A 26226-nucleotide genomic window follows, 5' to 3' on the forward strand; every position below is an offset into this window, starting at 1 on the left:
TTTTAGAACGCTATTTGCTTAACAAATATGCGATAAATACGAAAAAACTATACATTTTTTCCACTACAAATTTATATATGCATGCTGCAAAAGAAATTGAAAGCAAGGACATTGCAATGTCTGTATGAGATGCCTAATTGATGAGGTGAGGCAAAAAAAAATTCCTTCCTCTTTCCAGCCATTATGAGAGTCACATGGATGACCATACTTGTGCTACTGACGTTATAACAATTAGCCATATCCAACGATCGATTTTATATCTTATATGTATATATGTATACGCATGTATTACTCCTTATTGTTGGACCTAACTTTGTAGTTTGAGGATGCTCCAAATAGACTCAATGGAGGGTTGAATGCGGACTTAATGGAAGCCCATCCAATCCTACTATAGCCCAATATAAGGTAGCTTCAACTAGGCCCAAACTGACATCGTTTTGGATGATCTTAACTGGCCCAAATCCGATTATTCTCGTAGCTACTTCCTCCGCCACCGCTGCATCCATCGCCCGACCTGTTTTTTTTTTTTTTTCATCTCCCTTCCCGATCCTCGATTCTTGCCTAGTCATGGTGATCCGCAAGCTCTTCGCACTCTCTCGCCGCCGATTCGTCCCGTCCGGACGCCGATCAGCCTCCACCGATGCTGCTGATGCTTTGTCAATCAAGGGCGCTGCCCCTTCACTGGCCAAACCCCCCGTCATGCCCTACGATCGTCTCGTCCAGGCGGTCAGATCCAAGATCAAGAAGCTCGATGACCCCGACCCCCGATTCCTCCGCCACGCCTCTCCCCAACCTGCCCTTGCGGACCACACTGCCATCCTCACCGCCCCCGAGACCCGCGTTACCACCCTTCCCAACGGCCTCCGCGTCGCCACCGAGTCCACCCTCGCCTCGCGCACTGCCACCGTCGGGGTGTGGATCGACGCGGGGAGCCGATTCGAGACGGACGAGACCAACGGGACCGCGCACTTCTTGGAGCACATGATCTTCAAGGGCACCGAGTCGCGGACGGTTCGACAGCTTGAGGAGGAGATCGAGAACATGGGCGGACATCTGAATGCTTACACGTCGAGGGAGCAAACGACCTACTATGCTAAGGTTTTAGATAAGGATGTGCCCAAGGCGCTAGAAATTCTTGCGGACATACTTCAGAATTCGTCTTTTGATGGGAAACGCATTGAGAGGGAACGCGATGTCATTCTTAGAGAGATGGAGGAGGTAAAAGTTCAGCATTTTCTACGTCTTTGATCATTAGCATTTTTACTTGATTGGAAGATAATCCATAAGTCCCCCTTTGAGTCGGCTTAGCTTGACCATCTTCATTCACCCTAAATTCTGTTATTGTATTACTTTTTTTTTAACACTGGAGATAATACGATTGTTGAGTCCCCTCTTAAAAATTGCACGAGGATAAGGGGAGATAGTTCAGATGGTGTTAATCTAATTGATTAAAGTCCGAACAAGCAGTTTATAAAGATCTAAAAAAGGCATCATTCTTCAAACTCATCTCATTGGAGCTCCCATATTATGGTTTTCAATCTGGTAGACTTCTGTAAGAAATTGAAACAGATATTTTTTTAATTGTTTTTCTTTCCTGTGTGCATCATATAATTTCAAAATGCTTGTCTGGTGACCATGATTTTTATGCATGATATTGCATGATTGCATCATTTCACTCTGCTGTTTTTGACTGAAGTGCATTTAGCGTTGAGTCCATGTTTTCAGTCAAATTGAGCAATTACAGTGCTTTCACAAGTTTTTTATTATGTTAATATTCCTGGTTTGGTCCTTTACATTTATGGCCTTTATCTCTTAAATACAGGTGGAGAACCAAACTCAAGAAGTTATTTTTGACCATTTACATGCGACTGCTTTCCAATACACTCCACTTGGCAGAACTATACTGGGGCCTGCTCAAAACATTAAGACGATTACTAAAGAGCATCTTAAGAATTATATATCAACTCATTATACAGCTCCTAGAATGGTTTGTGTTGTTTTGTTTCGTCAAACTAAGATACCACTTTTTTTGTGCGGGGGATAGAATTATCTTTTCTTTGTTACTGTTTTTAATGTTTTAGGTTATCTCAGCAGCTGGTGCCGTTAAACATGACAATCTTGTTGAGCTAGTGAAAAAATTGTTTCCAAAGCTGTCAAATGATCCTACTACAGCATCTCAGTTGACTGCAAGGGAGCCAACTGTATTTACTGGTTCTGAGGTGAGATTGTGTTATAATTGTTTATGAAGTCAACCTCACTTATAAAATGAGAGAAACGAATCAGAGAAAATAATCTGAAAACGAATTAGTCAATATAATGAAAAATGATTTTCTTAATTGGAATAACCCTATTGATATTGCCTTGCGTAAAGCTCAATGGAGAGCTAAGATTTACGCATACAGCTCTTAAGTAGTTGGGACAAGCATGGCTCTGATGATGATGAAGTTAATCAATCTTAGATGTGTTATCTTTGTTAAGATGATGACGATGATGATGATTGAGAAGTTAACCTCTATTAGACAGTTATCTTTGTGGAGATTTTTTCTTTGACTGCTACAGTGTGTGATATTCAGGTTAGGATTATAGATGATGATATTCCTCTTGCACAATTTGCGGTTGCATTTAGTGGAGCATCTTGGACAGATCCAGATTCTATTGCTTTAATGGTTATGCAGTCTATGCTGGGCTCTTGGGACAAGAATTCAGGCGGGGGGAAGCATATGGGGTGGGTGGTGATTGTTTTATGTTTATAGTTAGATACTACTACTTGTTAACTTCTCTAGTTTTGTGCTCTTTTATGACCATCTACCCATTGTTTAAGCAGTTCAGAGCTAATCCAAAGAGTTGCTATCAATGAGATTGCAGAAAGTGTGATGGCCTTCAACACAAACTACAAGGATACTGGCCTCTTTGGTGTTTATGCAGTTGCCAAGGTTAGCCATCTGTTCCTTGTAGCTTATGAGATCTTAAGCTTGCATCATAAAGGTGCGATTGATTGGCATACATGATTTTTTTATTTGATTTGAATCTGATATGTTGAACTTTGTTACAAATTAATGATGATTTAGGAAATTTTTTTGCAGTGGATCCTATGACCATTTGCTATTCATCTGGTTTCTCTTAAATTTGTTAGAGATTTGTTCTTGTCGTGGGTTTAAGCAGTTCAGAACTAAACCCTTTCTCAGTTTGTTTCGTGTCTTTCAAAATTTGTGAAATCTATTTAAGTTGTGTTAGGTCATCATAAATAGTATTTGTATGAATTATGGGTATATCACAATAATGGAGCATGAACCCTATCTCATTCTAGTTGCAAACCTGCATTCAATTCCTGCCTGTTTCGCATGCATGATGACTAACATTTTTCATATTTCATTTTCAGCCAAATTGCCTGGATGATTTGGCCTATGCAATTATGCATGAGATAAGCAAATTGTCATACAAAGTTTCGGAGGATGATGTTACTCGTGCTCGAAATCAAGTAATTAAGTGATCCATATATAGTTTCTTTGATACTTTGTGAATTTGCGTACTTATTTCCTAAATATTGAAGATAATATCTTGATAAATGCAATCTAGATACTCTTGATGCAGAAAGGTTGTTATTATTTTTTTTCTCCAATGAGCATCACTTTGTTTCATGATTGCTACTTGCAGCATATTATTAGTTTAATTCTTTAGTTAACATCATTAATAAAACCATTTTTTCGTGAAGCTACACAAACATATTGAACGTGTGATTTTGTGGTACTAATAGCTAAGGTAACTAAAATGGTGTTGGTATATCCTAGGTTACCATAAAATTTCTTTAGAGAAAACATGTAAGTTTATTGGTTGGAATTTGGGTGATTGTTGCTAGTTATGTATGCAGTAAGTTCACTTGAGTTTCTTTTGTTATTTTGCAACTCAAATGCCTGATGCAAATGCAAGTTATTGGGAGGAAAATACAGAACCTTTAAAGTGTTGAGAATGCAATGAATTAGATGTAGAAAATGTGACCACAGTACACTTTGGTTATTTTTATTCTTATTTTTTCAAGCTATTGTAGAAGATGTGCACATCGTACAATTATTTCAGATAGAAAAAACCTGTACTGTTCGTCTATAATTTGCATTAGCACTATTGGTTTTTTAAATCTATTTACCTACACTCTTGGTTTTAGTTGAGATCAAGTTAGTTACTTATGGTACATAGATGAGAGGAGATGCAGAGAACATAAATATGCACATTATAATTAACACCATGTAATCATGTAAACATACAGAAGTGTAATTCATTGCATAGAACAATGTATCTTCTTGGATTGCTATAATTGAGAATATGCTTTCAAGATCTTTTGTTTGATCAATTATCCAAATGTTTGCATATATGATTGGCAAAATTAACTTCAATTTGTTAAGACAATTTTAAGGTTTTAAAATTCATCACATGGATGCAAGAGTTTTAGATATTTTAGATTTATTATTTAACTTGGAAATATTGATAAAAGTATTAGTAATAGGATAAGACCAAGGTGATTAAAATAGGTAAGATGAGAATTGTGTGATCATCATGTGCCTTGTAGTAGGCTAAAAGGAAAATTTTGTTAGACTTGGTTACGAATGGTCATACTTCACATGTTTGGTAGAATAACATAACTCATACAAAAGGTTAGTGTAGCATATATTTGAGTGGAAGATGGATATATGGGGTTAAAAAAGAAGATAAAAAAATTATTCTACATGTTATAAATAAACTCTATAGGTAGACAAATTAAACAAAATAAGAGTTGAATGGGCTAGAGGTAAAGGGATCAAAGTAAACTTTACACTAACCTAGTTAAAAGTGAGTTAAAAGGTTACTGATAGTGTCAAGAATAGATACGTGTAACCAACTAGATACTCAGGGTTAGTTTGAATCTGTTAGGTTTTTTTTTGCATTGGTTAATTTTGTAATTTATGGCTAGATCTCTTGAAATTGGTTCATTGCTGGTCCTAAGCCCGGTTAAAGGAGGAGGGTTACGTTAGGTTGCTAGCCGACATTAAACTATGACAAATGTTCAATGAATGAATCAATTAAACTATTATGCTAATCCTTCCCTTGAAGGAACACGTTAAAGGGTCTGACTGTAATGTATCGACAAGGATCGCTACATCTCCATGAGAATTTCGGTGTAGTGTTAAATAGGTAAGAGTTCTCACACTGATAAGAACAAATATTATAGGAAAATTAATAGTCTAATATTTGAAACATGGAACACGGAAGAACTGTAAATTAATGGGAGTAGTAGATGCGATGATTAGGAAAAGAATTAGTATTTTGTGTATACAAGAGACAAAATGGGTAGGCGGTAAAGATGATAGAGAACTTGGGTTTTAAGTTATAGTATATAGGAAAGAGTAAAACAAAAAATGGAGTGACGTTGTAGGAGTAGTTAGAAAAGGGAATAAAATTATAACCGATAAGATAATAGTGACGAAAGAAATTATGAACGTAATTAACATATATATACACTAGAATTACATGAAGCTACCAAATCAAGGTTTTGAGATGACCTAGATGGAGTATTACAAAATATTTTGTCAAATGAAATGATTTTAATAGGAGCTAATCTAAATGGACATGTCAGAATGAAAAATGAGGAATATGAGAGAGTACATGGGGTTATGAGTTTGGAATGAAAAATGAAGAAAGGAAAATTATATTGGATTTTGTGATAATATATGATCTTATATTAACTAATATATTTTTTAAGAAAAGAGAAGGATACTTGGTCATTTGCGAAAATGGGAATAAAAAGTCGCAAATTGAAATATACGGTGACTTTAATACAACATGAGATAAGATGATATCAAAGTTGAAAATAGTAGATAAGAGTATACTCAGTGAGTTAAAGAGACATGTACCATCATGTAAGGAATCTTGGTAGCGGAATGAGAAAGTACAAGAGAAAATGAAGGAAAAATAAACAGCTTATAAGAAATTATATATTTGTCAGAACGAGAAAAACTTAAAAAAGTATACAATAGTAAGAAAGATGCTAAGAAAGTAGTGAATGAAGCAAAGAATAAAATTTTTGAATGATTATATAAAAAATTAGATACAAAAGAAGGGAAAAGAGACATGAGAGAAAGGAAAATCTTATCCAAATAAAATGTATTAAAGACGAATATAATAGGGTACTACTGAACGATGGAGAAATAAAAGAGTGGTGAATGAAGTATTTTCGTAACTTTTTAATGAAGTTTTGTGTGACTAACTTAATTTAGGTAATTTAAGTAGGTTAATGAGTATAAATATTTAAAGTTTTATCGTAGAATTCAAATTTCAGAAGTAGAACAAGCTTTAAATGGGATGTACAATGGAAAATCGTTGAACCGGATGATATTCCTATAGAGGTATGGAAGTGCATAGGGAAATAAGGTATTGAATGACTTAAAATTATTTAATATGATATTGAAAATGAAAAAATGCAGGATAAGTACTTTAGTTTCCTTATATAAGAACAAGGGAGACATATAAAATTGTGTAAACTATAAGGGTATTAAATTAATAAGTCATACCATAAAATTTTGGGAAAGAGTAATAGAAAAAAGATTAAGGAGGGAGACAATAAAAACTATACATCTTCTTAGGCAACTAATTGAAAAATATTAGGAGCAAAAACAAGATCTGCGCATGATATTCATTGGCTTAGAAAAATTTTATGATAGAGTTTAATTAAGGATATGTATGAGGATATAATGACCAGAGTGAAGACTTCGGGCGAAGTAACTGAAACATTTCTAATAAAGATAAGATTACATTAGGGATCAGCTCTAAGTCCCAATTTTTTTATACTAATTATGGATGAACTACTGCACACACATTGAAAACACAACATCGTGGTGCATGTGTTTGCAAATGATATTGTTTTGATAGATGAAGCACGTGAAGGAGTAAATGCTAAACTAGAATCTTGGCTGGAAATACTAGAAGGAAAAGGTTGTAAGCTTAGTAAAATAAAGACAGAATATATGAAATTTAAGTTTAACAATATTATACATAATAAGATAATTGTTAAGATAGGAGATGACGAGTTGTCTAGTTTTAAATATTTAAGATCATTTTTGCAAAACGATGGAGGGATTGAAAAAGATGTCTTACATAGAATACAAAGCAAGATGGTTGAAATGGAGGAGAGGGTTGGATATTTTATGTAATCGTAAAACATTTCTAAAACTTAAAGGAATGTTTTATAAAATCGCAGTTAAACTTGCTGTGTTATATGAAGTTGAATATTGGGTTATGACTCGAGCAATGAGCAGAAGATAAGAGTTGTAGAGATAAGGATGCTAAGGTGAATGTATGAACATACGTGGATGAACAAAATAAGAAATGAGAGCATTAGAGAGAAAGTCGGAGTTGCATCTATTGAGGGAAACTCTGAGTGACACGTTTAAGATGATACGAGCATGTATTTGGATGACCAATAAATGTTCTAGTCAAGCGATATGAAACTATGACAAACACACACGTTAAATAAAGAAGAGGAAGGCCAAAAAAAAGATTTGGTTCAGTAACAATAAAATAAAAAAAAGGGCAGCCCGGTGCACGAAGCTCCCGCCATGCGGAGTCCCGGGGAAGGATCCATTGTACGCAGCCTTATCCTGCTTTTTGCAAGAGGATGTTTCCAGGATTCAAACCCGTGACCTTTTGGTCACATAGCAACAACTTTACTGTTATGCCAAGCTCCCCTTCTGTAATAATAAAATAAGATAAGATAAAATTTATTTAAGTATAGATGATGATATAGTAGGGGATAGAGCTTAATGGCGTAAAATAATCCATATTGCTGACTTGTCTAACAATTATAATCTGAATAGCGGGCAGGCCAAGTTTATTACATCTGTTGTAGTTGTATTCTTCAATTATAATATGCTAATAATTAATGATTTTACAGCTTAAATCTTCCCTTCAACTTCACATTGATGGTACCAGTCCTATTGCTGAGGATATTGGCCGTCAGGTAATTACTTTTGGCACCATATGATGATTGCTTGGTAGCACTGAGTTCTACAGGAAGTTTATGTTCTGGCCAAGCGTAGCCCCATCATCTTTTTGCTGCTAATTCTTTTCTTTGTAGATACTTACTTATGGTCGTAGAATCCCAGTTGCTGAACTTTTTGCAAGAATAGATGCAGTAGATGCAAGCACTGTTAAGCGTGTTGCAAACCGCTTCATATTCGATCAGGTAAAGCCTTCTTATTTTACTAGTCTCTGTGATTAAATTCCTAGTAATTAAATCAGGAAAGAAGGATGCAGGAGCTTAGAATCTTATTGCGGTATGTCATTACTTGAACCTCTTCATAACAAAACATCGTGGAACACAGATTGAACCTGACCAAATACATTTGTCGAGTTAATTCAATTCCTTTATGTCAACCGGATAATTAATTAACTATAACTAAAATGTCTTCACTTATGCATACTATTGTTGGAGGAATGTATTAAGTGATGGAGGGACGTAGAAACATGGAATTGCATTGGGGTATTTGTTGGTTCACCTCTTCATAACAGAAATCTTTTGAACACAAATTGAATTGAACCAAATACATATATTGGTTCCATTCAATTGCTTCAGGTAGAACTTGAAAACTGGCTATAATTAAGAAAGCCTTAACAGATATTATGATTGGAGGAATGTGCATGACTGACGTGGATGCCCTAAGGAGGTTGATGGGACATGCCGGTCAGTCATGCCATGATAGTTGGATACTATTGTCAAACTGAGATCATCAAATGGGTCATACTGGCCTAGCAAACTTGACAAAATTGAGTTCAGGGATGGCAATCGCTACTAGAGAATTTGGTATCCGTGATTAAGTTTGATTTAGGTTCACAATCATGTATATTAATCTGATTCAGGTCAGATTTGCTTAAAATTGTGGGTACACATAAGTATCTATGGATACTTGTTTTTTTTTCCCAGTTTAAGCAGTTGGGTTGAATGTGTCAAACCGACAGAAACATTATTAGTTGCTTAGCATACATATAAGCAGATAATAGACACAAGGGCCCTCTGTCTGTCTGTTATTATTCATCCTTTTGTTTTTCTTTTGAGGGATAACAATGTATCCAATTTTGGGGATGCAGGATGTAGCACTTGCAGCCATGGGACCTATCCAGACCCTTCCAGATTATAACTGGTTCAGACGCCGTACTTATTTGCTCCGCTACTAGCTGCACTGCTTTTGTTTATTTGTTTATCTATCAAGATCTTTGTTAGCTCGTCCTTCTACAATGTCGTACGAGTATGTTATTTGTACCATATTGATCCGTGCCAATGTCCAAGATGCTGTGGGCTGCCCCCGTAGAGACACTAGCTGTAGAATTCCTGACTGTCAAATAATGAATGTGGGAAACTACAGTATTTTTTTCCTTTCGCCAATAAAACTGTTAACCTACCATTTCTCCAAGAGCAACATAAGAGTTTGCATCATGTATCGATCTCCCAAGAGTTGAGAAACCATGTCTTACTCCTTTTTAATCCTTACACTTTGTTGTTTTCATGTTTAGCAACTGCAATTAGTTGCCAAAAAATATCCTTATACTTGTGACCCCGCATAAAGGTCTTGATAAGCAGGTTTTGTTAAACTAATGGGTGATGTACAGGTTTAAATTAAACGATTGTTTTAGTGATTTCTCAGGTAATTATTGTTTTACTGATAGCTCGTATTAGAGTATTTATAAGTTCTTGATTAAAGTTGATAAGAAACATAATTTGGATATATAATTGATGATATGGCGACGAAGAGGGATCCAATCAAAGAAGGGTTAAAGGGAGAAAGATTTACTAATGTGGAGGTCAAAGTTAAAAATGGTCAAAGGTCTTGGTTGGCCGATTGGGTGTGACGATCAAGAGCCCTTGGTTGGTCGGGCGAGGATGTCGAATGACCATCCTTTGGTAGCGAGCAATTGGAGTTAAGAGGTAAGCGGCAAGCAACGAGCTTCCAGTCCTCGTTGATCGAGCGGTACAGTCGATCAAACAAAGGTAATCACTGACAATTGGGAAGCAGAGAAGGGGACAAGCCAGTAGCTTCGAACAACATGATCGAACAGGGACAACCCGTTTGAGCGAGATTCGGTTGGCCAATAGTGGAGCTCACCTATATATCTCCTATATCCTTTTGGAAGTTTGTGTCGTCGACAACAGAGTATGTCCAACATGTAAATCATACTTTAAAAGGTCACATAATAGATTCACATGTCTATTTAAGGAAGGTGTCAGAGACACTTTTGACTTGTCTTTTCTTACAACACTTTGGAAAACACGCATTCACTTTGAGATGCGTGCACAAGCGATACAGTGATACTATGAAAGGGGGTCTCCATCTACAAATGGGGGTATGTGATGCTTCACTGTTGAACACACTTTTGCTATAACATATTTACTGTTTTTCATCTTCATTTGCGTGGATCATTGATTTGAGTGTCAGAGGACCAATGTTGGGAATCCCCTCCCTGGCCTGACATTAACACTCTCGGTTTTGTAGGATAGCGTGGAGTCTTCTCCCAGTCAACCCAGAGCCACCGCCCCAACTAACCGTCTTCTCAGCTTTCGGACATGATCATATTTGGCGTCGTTTGTGGAACTCTATCTGAATCCGAAACGTGAAGATAGAGGATGTTGGACGATATACCATGGTAACGCTAACACAAGAAGACTTGGAGATGTTGATATAAGCCCGAGATGTGAAGATGGTGGAGCAACAGCAGACAACAGTTGACTGCCAAGTGAACGACCCTGCAGCGTCGATGGTAGGACAACAAACTGATCCCAGAGCCCGAGTGGAAAACCCCGCTGTTCGCAAGCCAACTAACAGGGCGACCGATGCCTTCCGAGAGGCACCGAACGCGCCGATCCCCTATCATCGGGCATTATTCTGCACACTCTTGGAAGAGCAAGACCGAGCGGAAAAGACACAAGGATCCTTTCAGAGAACACACTCGCTCGGGATGAGCGGAAAGACAAATCACCCAGACTTGACGACTCACTCGAACAGATCAATAGGTAGTTCTCCCAAGAAATCCTCGAGGTTCAGTTGCCGCCTCACTATAGGTCTCTGACAATTAGAGAATACACGGGGCCAACTGACCCCGAAGACCATCTTATTATATTCAAAAACATGGCGACACTCCACCAGTACACGGATGGAGTCAAGTGCCGAGTATTCCTTACCACGCTCTTTGGTTCGGCGTAGAGGTGGTTCAAACGCCTATTGATCGTGTCCATCCACAGCTTCAATGACTTCCGAATGACTTTCCTCAAACATTTTGCTAGCAGCCGCCACTACCAGAAGACGAACGTGAACCTGTTCGCGATCAAACTAGGGCCCAAGGATATGGACGTTCCATCGACCACTTTGGAGATCTTGGTAAGTTCATTTTCCCAAGGAATTACAGATGACGACTTCTTCTGCTCACTCATTCGGAAACCCTTGAAAGACTTCGACCATCTGCTCGGGCGGACATTAAGTACATCAATGTGGAAGAGACTCAGTCAGCTCAGAAGAAGGAAGCAATTCTCGAGTCGTCAATCGTCTTGGAGCACCGAATGTCGCACACCCAACAACCGCTAAAGGGGTCCTGAGCGGGCACAACTTAGCAACAACAGGAGCACCAAGCCCATGCAGTTCAACATGTGGAGGTTGATCGGGCAAAGTTCCCCGAGCCTCGGCCATGGACCTATTCTGCTCCTACCATTGATTGGTGACTTACAACATGAGAGATTGCTAACATCTCAAGTCGAAGCTCCGCCAACCGACTCCGTCGAGACTCCACTGTCGATCTCCGTCTCCTGATCGCCACCATCGCCGCCAATCAAGCGAATGACACGAGGCAGGCAGGCCGGCGTATGAACAACCCCCATCATAGCCCAACAAAGAGAGTATCAAAGGCTTGCTAGGGCACCGTCCGAGCGGTCAAGACCATCTGCCTATGAAGAAGAGAATCGCAGTGATGCCTCTCGGGATGACATTGGCATGATCGCAGGAGGCCCTATAGACGGTGATTCTAACAGGGCCCGGAAGTCACATGCCTGGTGATTGGAAATCCATGTTGTCGAGTGCAAGAATGAGAAGGCGGTGGGACCAGAGATCAGTTTCGGTCTTTAAGATTTAGAGGGAGTAAAAATCGCTCATGACGACGTCTTGATCATCAAGGCAGTAATTGCTAATAATATTCACAGTAGTTTTGTAGATACAGGTAGTTCGACGAACATCATATTTAAGAAGACGTTGGATTAACTTTAGATCGACCAGAGTGAGCTCTAGCTCATGACGACCCCCTTATACGGCTTTACGGGTAATGAAGTGTTGTCGATCGGCCAGGCTTGACTTGCTATATCACTTGGAGAGGAGCTACTCAAGAGAATAAGGACAACGAGTTTCATTATAGTGGATGCTCCATCCGCTTATAATGTTATATTAGGCCGACCGACGCTAAATGAGTTCCGAGCAGTTGTCTCCACATTTTGCCAAAAGTTCAAGTTTCCTGTGGATAATTTGGTTGGAGAAGTTAAGGGCAACCAACTAGCAGCTCATCGGTGCTATGTGGAAATGGTCAAGACTAAGTCACGAACAGCTCGGAAAGCCCAATAGTTGGAGGTCAATGCAATTCTGGAGGAGCCTCCTGCGTTAGTTTATGAAGAGAAAGAGAAAGAGGAAGTCCAGGTGCACCCCAATCGACTAGAGGCCACAACCTTTATAGCGGCTGATCTGAGCATGGGAAAGAAGGCCGAGCTGGTTGCCTATTTGAGAAAAACGATAACATATTTGCATGGGCAACCCACGAGCTCCCGAGTATCTCCCCAGCAATAGCGCAGCATGAGTTGCACGTCCGACCAGACACCTGGCCAGTGAAGCAGAAGAAGAGAGACTTTAGCGCAGAGCAGAACCAAATTATCCGAGCCGAGGTGGAGAAGTTACTTGAGGTCGAGCACATCCGCAAAGTTCAATTCCCGAGATGGTTTACCAAAGTGATATTGGTTTCCAAGTCGGACAACAAATGACGGGTTTGCATTGACTTCCGAGATCTGAACAAAGCTTGCCCGAAGGACTACTACTCGTTGTTATGTATCGACTAGATGGTGGATTCCACGGTTGGTTGTGAGCTGATCTACATGTTGGATGTGTACCAGGGCTACCACCAGGTTCTGCTCGCTAAAGAGGATCAAGAGAAGGTCAGTTTCATAACGACCGACGAGACCTTCTACTACAACGTAATGTCGTTCAGACTGAAGAACGCTAGAGCCACCTATCAACGGTTGATGAATAAGGTGTTTCGGAGGCAGATCGATCGAAATATAGGGGTATACGTCAACGATATTTTGATAAAATCCCTCTGAGCTGCCGATCTCTGTGCAAATATAGAGAAGATCTGCCTAACGTTGAGGGAGTACGGAGTCAAGATCAATCCTAGCAAGTTCCTGTTCGGAGCAAGGAGTGGATGCTTCCTCAGTTACATCATTACTGAACGGGGAATCGAGGCAAACCCAAGTAAAGTGAATGCCCCCTCTGCGTAACCTAAAGGAACCTCAGCGACTGATCGATCGGATCACAACTTTGTTAAGATTCATCTCTAAGTCGTACGACTGAAGCCATCGGTTCTTCAAAATCCTTTGCCGAGCTATGAAGTTTCAGTGGGACGCGAAATGCGCAAAGCATTGGAGGAACTCAAGGACTATTTAACTTCTTTACCTGTACTAGCAAAGCTATCGTTGGAGAGCCGCTCTGGATGTACTTATCGCCCATAAAGTGAGCGGTCAGATCGACGTTGGTGCGACAGAACAACACTGAACAACAACTGGTGTATTTCTTGAGCCACTTATTGAAAGATGTCAAATGCCGTTACACTTGTCTTGAGAAGTTGGTGTACGGGTTGGTCCTTGCAGCTCGGAGGTTATGCCCTTATTTTCTCTCGCATCCCATAATTGTGTTAACTAACAACGCGCTAGGGAAAGTGCTCCTAAACCCAAAGATGTCCGAGCGGTTGATCAAGTGGCCTACAGAGTTGAGCGAGTTTGATATACAGTACCAGCCCAGAGTGGTGATTAAGGCACAAGCCTTAGCCGATTTTGTGACTGAAGTCCAGAACACTGAGCCAAAAACAACTTGGAGAATATATATAGATGGGTCATCCACCTGGCAGGGCAGCGGGATGTGCATACTCTTGATATCAGCACGCGAAAATCGAATGTAGTTGTCTGTTCGGCTGGACTATCAAGTTATAAACAATGAGACAGAATACGAAGCGCTAATCGCCGATCTACAAGCAGCCAGACATATCAGAGTCACACAAGTCATTATACACTCCGATTCCCAACTACAACCCAACAACTCGTAGATACTTTCAAAATAAATAATGGCAGGCTAAAATTATACGTTGAGGCTTTCGAGAAGTTAAAGTCAGGATTCCAAGAGGTGACCATGCAAAAAATCCTCCGGGTGGACAACCAATATGTGAACAAGTTGGCCAAGTTAGCAGTTCATTGAGCCCGATAGTGGTGGATAAGCTGATCAAGTGATGTTGGTAGCTCACATCAAGAGAACAACTGAAAGAGGAGTCTCAAGCGATTGGAGGACACCATTAATGGAGTTCTTCCGATCGGGCAGCGTTCCTGTCGATCGGGAGCAAGCTTAGGTGATTAAAAAGAGATTCGAGCGGTTCACCTTAATAGGAGACCACCTATATAAAATAGTTTTCTCGAGCCCATTGTTCAAGTACATCTGATCAAAAGACATTCAATACATCATGCAAGAAGTACATAGAGGCTCTTGTGGCAGTCATTTGAGCGGCCGCTCCCTAGCTTGGGAAATTTTGTTGGCTGGATATTTTTAGCCTACCATGCAAGTAGACACCACCCAAACGGTAGCAACTTGCTTATTTTGTCAGAAATATCAAAACATACTACACAGGCTTATAGAGGAACTAAAGGTATCCATCATGTCTTGTCCGTTCGACTAGCGGGGCATAGACATTATCAGACCTTTTCCTATGACGACCGGTCAGAGGATAGTCCTTCTTGTAGCAGTAGACTACTTCTCTAAATGAATGGAGGTCGTGCCACTCACCCAGATTACTGAGCGGATGGTTATCAAACTTTTATGGCAAAATATTGTGTATCGGTTTGACATCCCTCACAAGTTTGTCTCTGACAATGGGAGATAATTCCAAGAACGAAGGATAAGAGAATGGTGTGCCGGCTATGATATTATACAGGCCTTCACTTCGGTAGCCTACCCTAGAGCAACGGCCAGGCGGAGGTCACCAACAGAGAAATCCTCCGAGGGCTCAGAGCTCGGCTCGACCACGTGGGAGGAAGCTGGGTGGATGAACTGTCGAGCGTGTTGTGGTCCTATCGCACCACACCTCGCGAAGCCATCGACATAACCTCGTTTACTTGGTATAGGGGGGAGGGGGTGCGGAAAGCATCAGACGATCGAACCTAGGTTTTGATTATGTCAAAGGGTCCAAAGTTAAGTTGTCTTGTGATCTAACAAGATTGATTGAGTTTACAGGAAAGTCCTAAGTTGTCTTAGGCAAAAGGCCTAGTGGATTCTAAGCAGGTGGAAAACCCTGGGAGAGGTAACCCTAGGTCCTAGGGGCGGTAACTCTAGGTGATGGAAAGTCCTAGCTGTGGTTAGGCAGGTGGAAAATCCTAGGAGGAGATAACCCTAGGTCCTAGGAGGTGGTAACCCTAAGTTATGGAAAATTCTAAGGGGAGGTAACCCTAGGTGAAAAGTCTAGTCGGTCTGGAGGACCGATCTGGCAACATGTAACTTCTCTTGAGAGGAGAATGTGAGGACACGTTCCCCGATGAGGGAACAGTAGGTGTCGGTTCGACCTAGGATTTTTAGAAGAAATCTGAAGTCAAAATCGGATAGCCCGAAGGCTGTCAGGTTAATGATTTATATATTATCTGCTATGTGCTAATTCTGTTTTGCAGGAGATTAACACTTTGTGCAGGGTTAGATTCGATCGGAATCGAATGTTCGGTTTAGTCGACCGAACCTTCAAGCAGCAAGATCAGAGTTCCAACGAGTGGACCGGGTTCGACCAGGGGATCGGTCGACCGAACCTTGGGTTCAGTCGATCGAACCAAGGATAAGTGATGACTGATTAGGCCGGGTTGATCGGGACAGAGATCATCGGTTGATCGCGGGATCGGTCGATTGAACGAAGGCTTATCCGAAGCGACAAAATCTGAACAAGAAGCGGGGTTGTTCCAGGCAAGATCGGTCGACCGATCACCTGGTTCGGTCGACCGATCAACGACGAGTCAAACTGATCCCAAGATCAGTGGATCTGGATCAGGTCTGGGTTGACTATAAAAGGAGGGATCGACCAGTTGTTTCGATAACACTGACGAAACACAATTTCCGAGATCAAGAACGAACAACTACTATTCTCTCCGACGCTACTCCGACAATCGACAAAAGACTTAGGGTATGTTTGGTTTGTAATTTTTTTTTTTCATTTTCTACTTTTTATTTTCTATTTTTGTTTTTATGTTTTCTAATATAATTTTTAGAAAATAGAAAATGTGTTTGGTATGATAGATTGCATTTCTATTTTACAGAAAAGAAAACTGGAAAATGCGTTTGGTAGGTTAATATGAAAAATGGTAAGTAAAATTATTCTTATTTAGGAAAAAAAAACAAAGATGAAAAATTAATATCACAAAATTATTTTTATTTCTAATCTAATATAGGATTAAGCTTCCATATTATAATAATACCAGAGCTAAGCAAATCACAATATGGTTGATTGAGAAAACAAGATTTTTAGGTGCTCAATTACAAGAGTGCAACATTAGATTAGAACATCAAGAAGAATTTAAACAAGGCACTGCATCCATGGAGCTTCTATTCATTCTTTTGAGACTTCATGACAATAAAGAACTATCATATCCTTTACACTACAAGAGAATAATTTCAGCGCTTCAAACAAATAAATCCTATTTTTCTGAATTTTTAAATAATATAGCTTAATTTAGACTTCTATTTAAATTTTGATTAATTGGTTAAAATGCTAGAGTCCCGCTTGTAACACAGATATCAACGAAACGTCTTTAGTTGAAATTAACAAATTGTTACTTCAATCTAAAAAGAGAAAAGTTTTAAGAGAAAGTTGTGAATAAGAACGTAGAGTCATCATCTTGCCTTAGCTGACGACATATTCACTAATGTTACTGTAACTACTTGCCCGCAACTTTTTCTGCACTTTGTGAAATTAATAAGAACCACATGTTAGAGACAAGTAAGCAAATTAAAAAGTTGTCCATATTTAATCACAAGATACCTATAGCAAGAGACTGATGTCTCAAGGGAAAACTAAGGTCGGGTAAAAGCCGTCATTGTAAACTTGGGGGGTGCTCCATATAATCATTCCATATATTGCTTGTAATTTCATCATGTACGTTTCCCATCTGAGTTGTTTAGCTTGAATCAATTGGAATCGACTCTTGATTATTAAAATCATCTTCGACTCCAGACATGAGCATATCATCAGAAGAGTATTTCATAAACAAATTATTCATTGTATGATGTCGACGTATGAAATTATGCACCGCACAACATGCAACTGGAATTAATCTTTGCCTAGTAATGGGATAGTTTGACATATCTTTTAAAATTCAGAACCTTGCTTTGAGCACCCCAATGCATCGCTCTATAATATTATGACATGTACCGTACCTATAATTGAATAAATCCTCCTTCCCCCTTGGCCTACCTTGCCCTTGATAATCTCGCAAGTGATAGCATCGACCTCGATATAGAGCAAGAAACCCTGGCATGTTTTGGTAACTAGAATCAACAAGAAAAAATTGATCTGCATATATTGTTTCCAAATTAATGATGTAAAATATCAACATAAATGAATATATATAGAGAGTTTTATATGTTATTTACCACCGCAAGGTTTAGAAAATTATTTTCATGCCTTGTCAATGCGTCTATGAACACCCTGGAATCATTTGTCGTCCTTTCCCAACTAGTATACACAAATGTGAAAAGTATATCGAAGTCGCATGCAAGCATCACATTTTGTGTAACAATAACCTTTCTACCACTAAAAGATGTCTAAATTGATAATGGTGCCCATGCCGATATGTGAGTCCCATCGATAGCTCCAAGACAATTCTAAAAATGCATAATGTATTAGTAAGGACAAATTGTTAATGTAAGTAGATACATTAGTGTAGCATATGTACCTTAAAATACAGAACCCACTTTGGATTATTCAATATGTGAGGATGGATATCATTGTGTTCATATGGTCGAATAATATATGTGCCCAAGGTACAAACAGTTCATAGAACTCGTTTGAACCACTTGCTACTAGTGTAGAATGAGTATTGAAATTGATTTGCACATATCCGATGTCGTGTGTTGTGCCCGACAATTAGTAAGAACATAGCGACACCTTCTTCAATTGTAACTTTCTTTCCATTTTGCAATAGATTCATCTCTTTTAATGTACTACAAAAATTCATAAACACATGTTTTGACATACGAAAATTGTCAAAGCAAACTTGGGGGTGCCCATCAAGTATTTCTTGTATATACATCCTCCCTATAAGAGATGAAGTTCGACACGACATTCGATCAATGTATTGTCGATATTCAGTCATCATGTCATGAAAAAAATCATTTGCAATACCCAAAACTATCAGCAAATTAATATCCGGGCCTAATTCATCGTATTCATCATCAGAGCTTGACATGATATGCAATAAACCAATATTAAAATCAACTCACATGTATCAAATTACCAATAGCTAGATTCATCACATAAACACCCAATAAACAATTCATATTAAAAAGCTCAACATAGGCTTCAACATTAAATTCCAAAATATCAAACAAGTCTTCAATATTCACGCCACAAAATCAAACAAACTCCATTAACATTAAGTAATCTTCGACTAGGTAATAAAAGCACTTCCCATCAACTTGGCAACATATGATCCTACACGTGCTCAAGATTGAGGCAATCCAACCATTTAACTCTCCTATTTGATGGAATTTTCATAAAAAATTCATGCAGACCATGTTTAAGGAAAGCTTCGGTAGCTTTTGTGTAAGCTTGGGTAGATAATGATTTCATCCCATTTAAAATCTGCATGCACATCTCTATAAAGTATGGATCATTGAACACGTTAGTTCCAGAACAACAGGATATATCTTGTTCATGTTCTAGCTTAGCAGCCCTCAACTCCAAGTATTTTTGCCTAAAAATAGATTCTCCACTCAGCTGTTCCATGATATTACTCCACTTGTCCATACAAGCCTCATATTTTTCAATCCTTGAAAGTTTAGGATCTTTATGTCGACGACTATTGGATGATTCTGCAACACGACACCGCCGATTATTAGGTTCCCCTCTGACATCCTCATTCTCGTCATCAACGATTTCAACATATGAGTTAACTCCTCTATTAATGAATGCTTCTTCAAGCTCTCTCTCTTCATCAGACGTGGGAGGTAATTGAGTAGAAGCCTTATGCATATCACTTGTTGTTGTTGTCCCATCGAAAACTTCACTAAGAATATGAAAATGATCACAACCTTCCTTTCGAATTGACTTGTACTCCCTTTTATTTTTCTGTACCATTAATTAGGAAAGCATTTTATTATACACTAGCATACAATAAAAATATATATTTGAATGGATAAAAATATTTACCATATAAAATTTTGCCCACACTTCCTCTAGAGCATTCACTTTACCAGTGTCTGGATCCATTGTCGCACCAGTATGAGCAAGCAATGCAGTAAAAAGTCATTGCCTGGTGCGTAGACGATTCCATTTACCTTTGAGCCTATCGACACCATAATTCATCTTCGTAGCTTGATATAATTCTTTGTTGATCTCCTCCCAAACCACATTACTAAAGGTAGATGTTTGTTGTTGGGGTTGCAAGGTTGCAAACATAGTCCCATATTGGAAACACATGGGAAAGATCATGGGTTTATAAGAGAAAAGATATCTCCATTGGCATGAGGCCTTTTGGGGAGAGCCCAAGAGTAAAGTCATGAGGGTCTAGGCCCAAAGTGGACAATATCATGCTATTGTGGAGATATCTAAATTCTTTTCGATCCAACATTTGTAACTTATTTTGCTTCACTTTATCATAAATGATCTCGACAAACATGGCAACATTAGCCTTTGACCACTTATATTTCTCCACATCGATACCGAGATTATACCCTCCCATAATGTCTTCTATAAAACAATTGTCTTCATATTTAAGGGCACAAATAGAATGAAGAATAGTAAGAACAATAGAATTAAGGAAAAATGGAAAAGAATGTCAGATTTCTTTTTAAACAACGCATGCAAATAATATGATTCAAATTTCAATACAAGATTAACTCCACAAGTCATGGCGATATTTTACAAAATTCCTTACGAGCTATAAAGAATTCAACTAAGAAAGCAAAAAAAGTTATTATTCAACTCTGATCCACTCATCTTCATGTGGAAACTCAAAATATGATAGTTTGCATCAAGGAAGTAATTGTTTTGAGCTAAAGAAACAAGATGCATGATGTTAAAAATTAATAACATACGAGATTAAGTCAAAGGTTGAAAATCTGCCATGGAACAAATTGAAAATATGACTTTGGATGCTTACCCGATTTGGAATAAGTAGAGGTGGTGTAGATAAATGCCCGTGGTTGGAATTTTGATTCAGCAAGATTACGAAGGAAGGGAAGAGGCAAGCCCAAGAGATGGAAGGGACTGCACGCCCAATTTGTGGAGGATGCGATAGACGGAAGGGACCGCACACGTAATTTGTCGAGGAGGCGATGAACCGAAGGGATTGCGGGAAATATGGAGGAGGCAAGTCCGATAGACGGGATGCGGGACCAGCAAAGGGCTGGTTGTGTGTGAGCAACAGGGGGCGAAGGAGGAGCGGTGGTGCGACGGAAGAACGACGTTAGGGCACGGGGAGAGGAGCGGCGGAAGTGGTGTTTTAGGGCATGGGAGACACAGAAGGCACGGAAGTCAGGAGGAAGGGAGAGGAGGGAAAAAATTTGACGATAAGGTCAAAGAAAATGAAAAAATCGACGCGGGTCGGGAGGACTCGAAGATCGTGTTTTCATTTTTTTCGATTGTGTTTTCTAATTTTTTGACCGCATTTTCATTTTTTCTGAAAATGACTTTTAGACATTTTCTAATTTTCTAAAAATGGTATCTCATTTTCTGGAAAACATAGGTAAAAATTATCAACCAAACATGTTTTCTATTTTCACATAAAATGAAAACAAAAAATAATCAAACCAAACACCCACTTATATTTCTATTGTTGTCGGTAACTTTATTGTATTGCAATTGTATTTAATATCTGTATCTATTTCCGAATCTATAGTGATTGTCCAACGTAAGCGATCAACGATCGTGGGCCTTGAAGTAGGAGTTACCACAAGCTCCGAACCAAGTAAAAGAAAGCTTGTTAGCGTTGCTTGTCTTTTTCTTCTTTATTCCGCTGCGTATTCTGTGTGTTTTGCGAAACAAATGAATTAGCCACGAGTGATATTCACCCCCCTCTAGCACGTCTTCGATCCTACAGGAGGGAGCAGTTAAGTAGGTGTGGAATTCAATCGGATTCAGCTTTACAATGAAGGAAATGTCGAACGACATCTTATGGAGTTAGATTTGATAGACGAAATCAGAGATAAAGCAGTCATTCGACTGATGACGTACCAATAGAGGATGAAGCAGAACTACAATAGAAGAGTGATTCTTAGATCATTCCAGGTTGACGACTTAGTCTGGAAAAGAGTGAAGTTAGTCGGTGATGTTAGCAAACTGGAATCCCCATGGGAAGAGCTATATAGAGTGATACAGAAGCTCAATACAGGGTGTCGTATTATTTACAAGATGAGAATGGAAGGAATCTAGATTGATCGTGGAGCGTGAACCATCTACAATCCTATTGGGTCGGATAGCAAGCGTGAAATAGAATTCATGTAAATTATAAGCCTATTTGTTCTATGAATACAAAAAAATTTAAACGAAAATTCACTAAGTGTCAAAGTCTCACGTATTGTTCGGCCGTGTTATAAGCGAGCTAAGCTCTTGCGCTAAGTGTTAAAGATTCACGTGCCGTTTAGCCGTGTTATAAGTGAATGAAACCCTCACACTAAGTGTCAAAGACTCATGTGTCATTCGGCCATGTTATAAGCGAGCGAAGCCCTCATGCTAAGTGTCAAAGACTCACATGTTGTTTGATCATGTTATAAGCGAGCGAAGCCCTTGCGTTAAGTGTCAAAGAATCACGTGCCATTCGGTTGTGTTATAAGCGAGCGAAACTCTCACGCTATGTGTCAAAGAATCACGTGTCATTCGGTCGTATTATAAGCAAGCGAAACCCTCGCGCTAAGTGTCAAAGATTGATGTGTCATTCGGCTATGTTATAAGCGAGTGAAGCCCTCGCATTAAGTGTCAAAGACTCATGTGCTTCCGCCATGTTATAAGCTAGCGAAGCCCTCGTGCTAAGTGTCAAAGACTCACATACCATTCGACTGTGTTATAATCGAGCAAAGTCCTCACACGAAGTGTCAAAGACTCATGTGCCGCTCGACCGTGTTATAAGCGAGTGAAGCCCTCATGCTAAGTGTTAAAGACTCACGTGTTGTTCGACCGTTTTATAAGCGAGAGAAGCCCTTGCACTAAATGCCAAAGACTCACGTGTCGTTCGGCCGTATTATAATTGAGCGAAGCTCTCACACTAAGTGTCAAAGATTCATGTGCCGCTCGACCGTGTTAAAAGCAAGCGAAACCCTCACGTTAAGTGTTAAAGACTCATGTGTCGTTCGACCGTGTTATAAGCGAGCGGAGCCATCACGCTAAGTGCCCAAGACTCACGTGCCACTTGACCTTATTATAAGCGAGCGAAGCTCCTGCGCTAAGTGTCAAAGACTCACGTGTCGCTCAGCAGTGTTATAAGCGAGCGAAACCCTCACGCTAAGTGTCAAAGACTCAAATACCGATCGACCGCGTTATAAGCGAGCGAAACCCTTGCGCTAAGTGTCAAAGACTCATGTGTCGCTCAGTTGTGTTATAAGCTAGCGAAGCCATCGCACTAAGTGTCAAAGACTCATGTGTCGTTCAGTCATGTTATAATCGAGCAAAGCCCTTGCACTAAGTGTCAAAGACTCATGTGCCGCTCGGTCGTGTTATAAGTGAGCAAAGCCCTCGCACTAAGTGTCAAAGACTCAGGTGACGTTCGACCGTGTTATAAGCGAGCGGAGCCATCACGTTAAGTACCCAAGACTCACGTGTCGCTCGGTCGTATTATAAACAAGTGAAGCTCCCACGCTAAGTGTCAAAGACTCGCGTGCCGCTCGGCCATGTTATAAGAGAGCGAAGCCCTCATTCTAAGTGTCAAAGATTCACGTGTCATTTGACCTTATTATAAGTGAGCGAAGCCCTCGCACTAAGTGTCAAAGACTCACATGTTATTCGGTCGTGTTATAATCGAGCGAAACCCTCGCACTAAGTGTCAAATACTTACATGCCGCTCAGGCGTGTTATAAGTGAGCGAAGTCCTTGCGCTAAGTGTTAAAGACTCAGGTGTCGTTCGATCGTGTTATAAGCAATCGGAGCCATCACGCTAAGTGCCCAAGACTCACGTGCCGCTTGGCCTATTATAAGCGAGCGAAGTCCTCACGCTAAGTGTTAAAGACTCACGTGCTGTTTGGCCATATTATAAGCGAGCGAAGCTCTCGCACTAAGTGTTAAAGATTCACGTGCCGCTCGGTCGTGTTATAAGCGAGCGAAGCCCTCGCGCTAAGTGTCAACATGTGCCATTCGATTGTGTTATAAGCGAGCGGAGCCCTAGCGTTAAGTGCCCAAAACTCACATGCCGCTCGATCATGTTATAAGCAAGCTCAACTTTCGTTCTACATATTACACGAACAAATCAAAAAAGCTAAGTCTCCTACGCTAAGAATAAGCTAAAAGATCGCAAAAATCTATAACAAAGAACTCAAAAGCACTAAACGGGCGTGCATGGATTCATACTTAGAAGATTTTTTATAGGTTGCCTTTACAGGGTACAAGAAGCCGTTGCCAAATTTATAAAAAGAACTACGCAAGATAGTCAATCACGCCGTCTAGGAGCGAATCCACGATCTTTTCCTTTTTATAATTTTGTTCCAAATCTCGGGGGAAAGGTAGTCGTCGTCCTTCAGTTGTTGGAGGGTTCCATCAATGCCATAGTCAAACAACTAGAGTCCAATCGATGAACATCTAGTTGAAATATAGGGAGCAAAGGTACTTCACCCTGAAAGATTCCAGCCGATTGAGCTCCTTCTCCTTGAACTTGTTAAATTCAGCCTTAGATGCCTCCAACTCGGCCTTCAGTACAACCAGCTCAGTATTTTTCTCACTAATTATTCGTTTGTGCTCCCCGAGCTAGAGCTCACTCGCCATCTGCTCAATGGTTTGGCAGACTTGCTCGGCCGCTAAAGCTGTTTCTGCCTCTTCAAGATTCTTTGCCAAGAGCTAAGCCTCCTTGTTTTTGATATCCAAGTCTTCAATGGCTTGGATCTTCTTGGCGTTGGTAGAATTAATCTTTAACTAAAAGTGATGAGCATGCTTGGTTAGCCGGTTGAGTTGGAGAGACTGATCGTGGTTCTTATTTGTTTCCATTGTGAGCGCTCGCTCGGACCCGAGCAGCTACTCAATGATAGTGTCTAAGTCTTTCTTTAGTTGGATCACCTCCATAGTTAATTGCTCGACTTGAGTCTATGAGGTGTCTGTTTGCCCGACCAGGGCTCGTAACTGCTGGTTCTCGTACTCTAGGAGGGCCAGCCTCTGGCACATTGCTAGACTTTCCACTTAGAACTGCAATGGAAAGAAGCTAGTTAGTGTCGACAGGGAAAAGTGAATAAGAGATTCCGGCTAAACTTACCCCAGTTGATTTTTGATTAAAACTATTAGCGAGCTCCCTTGGCGGAATGACCGTCGCTCTGTGCCTAGCATTTGCCTAGGTCTGTGCTAAGGGACCTTGAAATTTAATTTGGTGCTTTGGGGAGTGCAACTCAATGTCGTTTGGATGGCACCACTCATTGGTTGGCAAGCGGATGATGCCCCTGATATGTCTACGACCACTTGGATCTGAAGGTTCTGAGATGGCCTTGCCCTAGGACTTGGACATGGGGGAGGAATGAATAATGCAAGTGGGAAGCTTCTGTGCTAACCGATTGGGGTGACAGATGTTGGTGCAATATTCCCTAGGTCAAGGTTGACCTGGTTGAGTAAGCTTGAGAAGGCTCAAGCTTGAGTCTTGATGTTTGAGTTTCGATGTTTGACAATACATGGAGATTGCAGGTGCAATTGTTCATTTGAGAAGATTGTTGGTACAATTCTCCTCTAGTTAAGATTGACTAGTTAGATGTGAAGAAGAGTCAAGTAGGTCAAGATTGACCGGATACTTAACTGGGAAGTCCTGGTGAGTGAAGCTAGACAGTTGGGAAATCCTGGTGAGTGAAGTCAGGTGAAAGACTTAGTGAGTGAAGCTAGGTGAAAGTGAGAAGTTCTACCGAGTGAAGCCAGATACGTGGAAATCCAAGTGGGTCAAGGTTGACCGGACACCTAGTATTGAGAAGTCCAAGTAGGTCAAAAATTTGACCGGATACTTGGCACGAGGAGAAAAGTCCAAGTGGGTCAAAGGGATTGACTGGACACTTGGTGAGGAAGTCCTAGCAGGTCGAGGGTGACCGAATGCTAGGCATGATGTCCCAACATGTCATAGTTGACCAGGTATTGGGTTTTAGGGACTTGGTACTTGATTAGGGCAAATCAAGTTGATTCATGTCCAATCGATCGGCTGATCGATTGGACTGGTGCCGCGACAAAAGCCTCTCCCAATCGATCACTCGATCGATTAGGAGCCTCCAATCGATCAGGCGATCGATTGGGAAGCTGTCGCCGATTGCACTGAAGCCCTCCCAATCGATCACCCGATCGATTGGGAGCCTCCAATCGATCGGTCGATCGATTGGAGCGCTGGAAATTGCACGATAGCCTTGAATCGATCGGTTGATCAATTCAGGCGATTTCCAGAGAGCACAGAGGCGCTCTAGATCGATCGACCGATCGATCCAAAGCCTCCCCAATCGATTTGGAGCAATCCAATCGATTGGGATCCGACCGTTGGCACTGGATAAAGCCGTTGCGAGCGTCTTCTTC

At 40.2% G+C, this 26226-nt stretch overlaps 1 protein-coding gene across 1 annotated transcript; it reads left to right on the top strand.

The window, feature by feature from the left end:
* The first annotated feature begins 476 nt into the window (after positions 1–476).
* On the top strand, positions 477–9457 carry LOC122005778 (probable mitochondrial-processing peptidase subunit beta, mitochondrial). Its single transcript, XM_042560978.1, has 9 exons — positions 477–1218; positions 1823–1987; positions 2082–2219; positions 2574–2725; positions 2825–2933; positions 3380–3478; positions 7919–7984; positions 8102–8209; positions 9112–9457. The coding sequence occupies exons 1-9, from the start codon at positions 568–570 to the stop codon at positions 9196–9198; spliced, it is 1575 nt and encodes a 524-aa protein (XP_042416912.1). The 5' UTR covers positions 477–567; the 3' UTR covers positions 9199–9457.
* The last annotated feature ends 16769 nt before the right edge of the window (positions 9458–26226 follow it).

The sequence above is a fragment of the Zingiber officinale genome, chromosome 7B (assembly GCF_018446385.1).
Source record: "Zingiber officinale cultivar Zhangliang chromosome 7B, Zo_v1.1, whole genome shotgun sequence".
NCBI lineage: Eukaryota > Viridiplantae > Streptophyta > Magnoliopsida > Zingiberales > Zingiberaceae > Zingiber > Zingiber officinale.

Bases quoted from the DNA above. Each gene is read 5' to 3' on its own strand.
- LOC122005778 (XM_042560978.1), top strand. From the start codon at position 568: ATGGTGATCCGCAAGCTCTTCGCACTCTCTCGCCGCCGATTCGTCCCG. The intron at 1,219-1,822 runs GTAAAAGTTCAG...TCTTAAATACAG, and splicing joins TTCTTAGAGAGATGGAGGAG to GTGGAGAACCAAACTCAAGA. The intron at 2,934-3,379 runs GTTAGCCATCTG...TTTCATTTTCAG, and splicing joins GTGTTTATGCAGTTGCCAAG to CCAAATTGCCTGGATGATTT.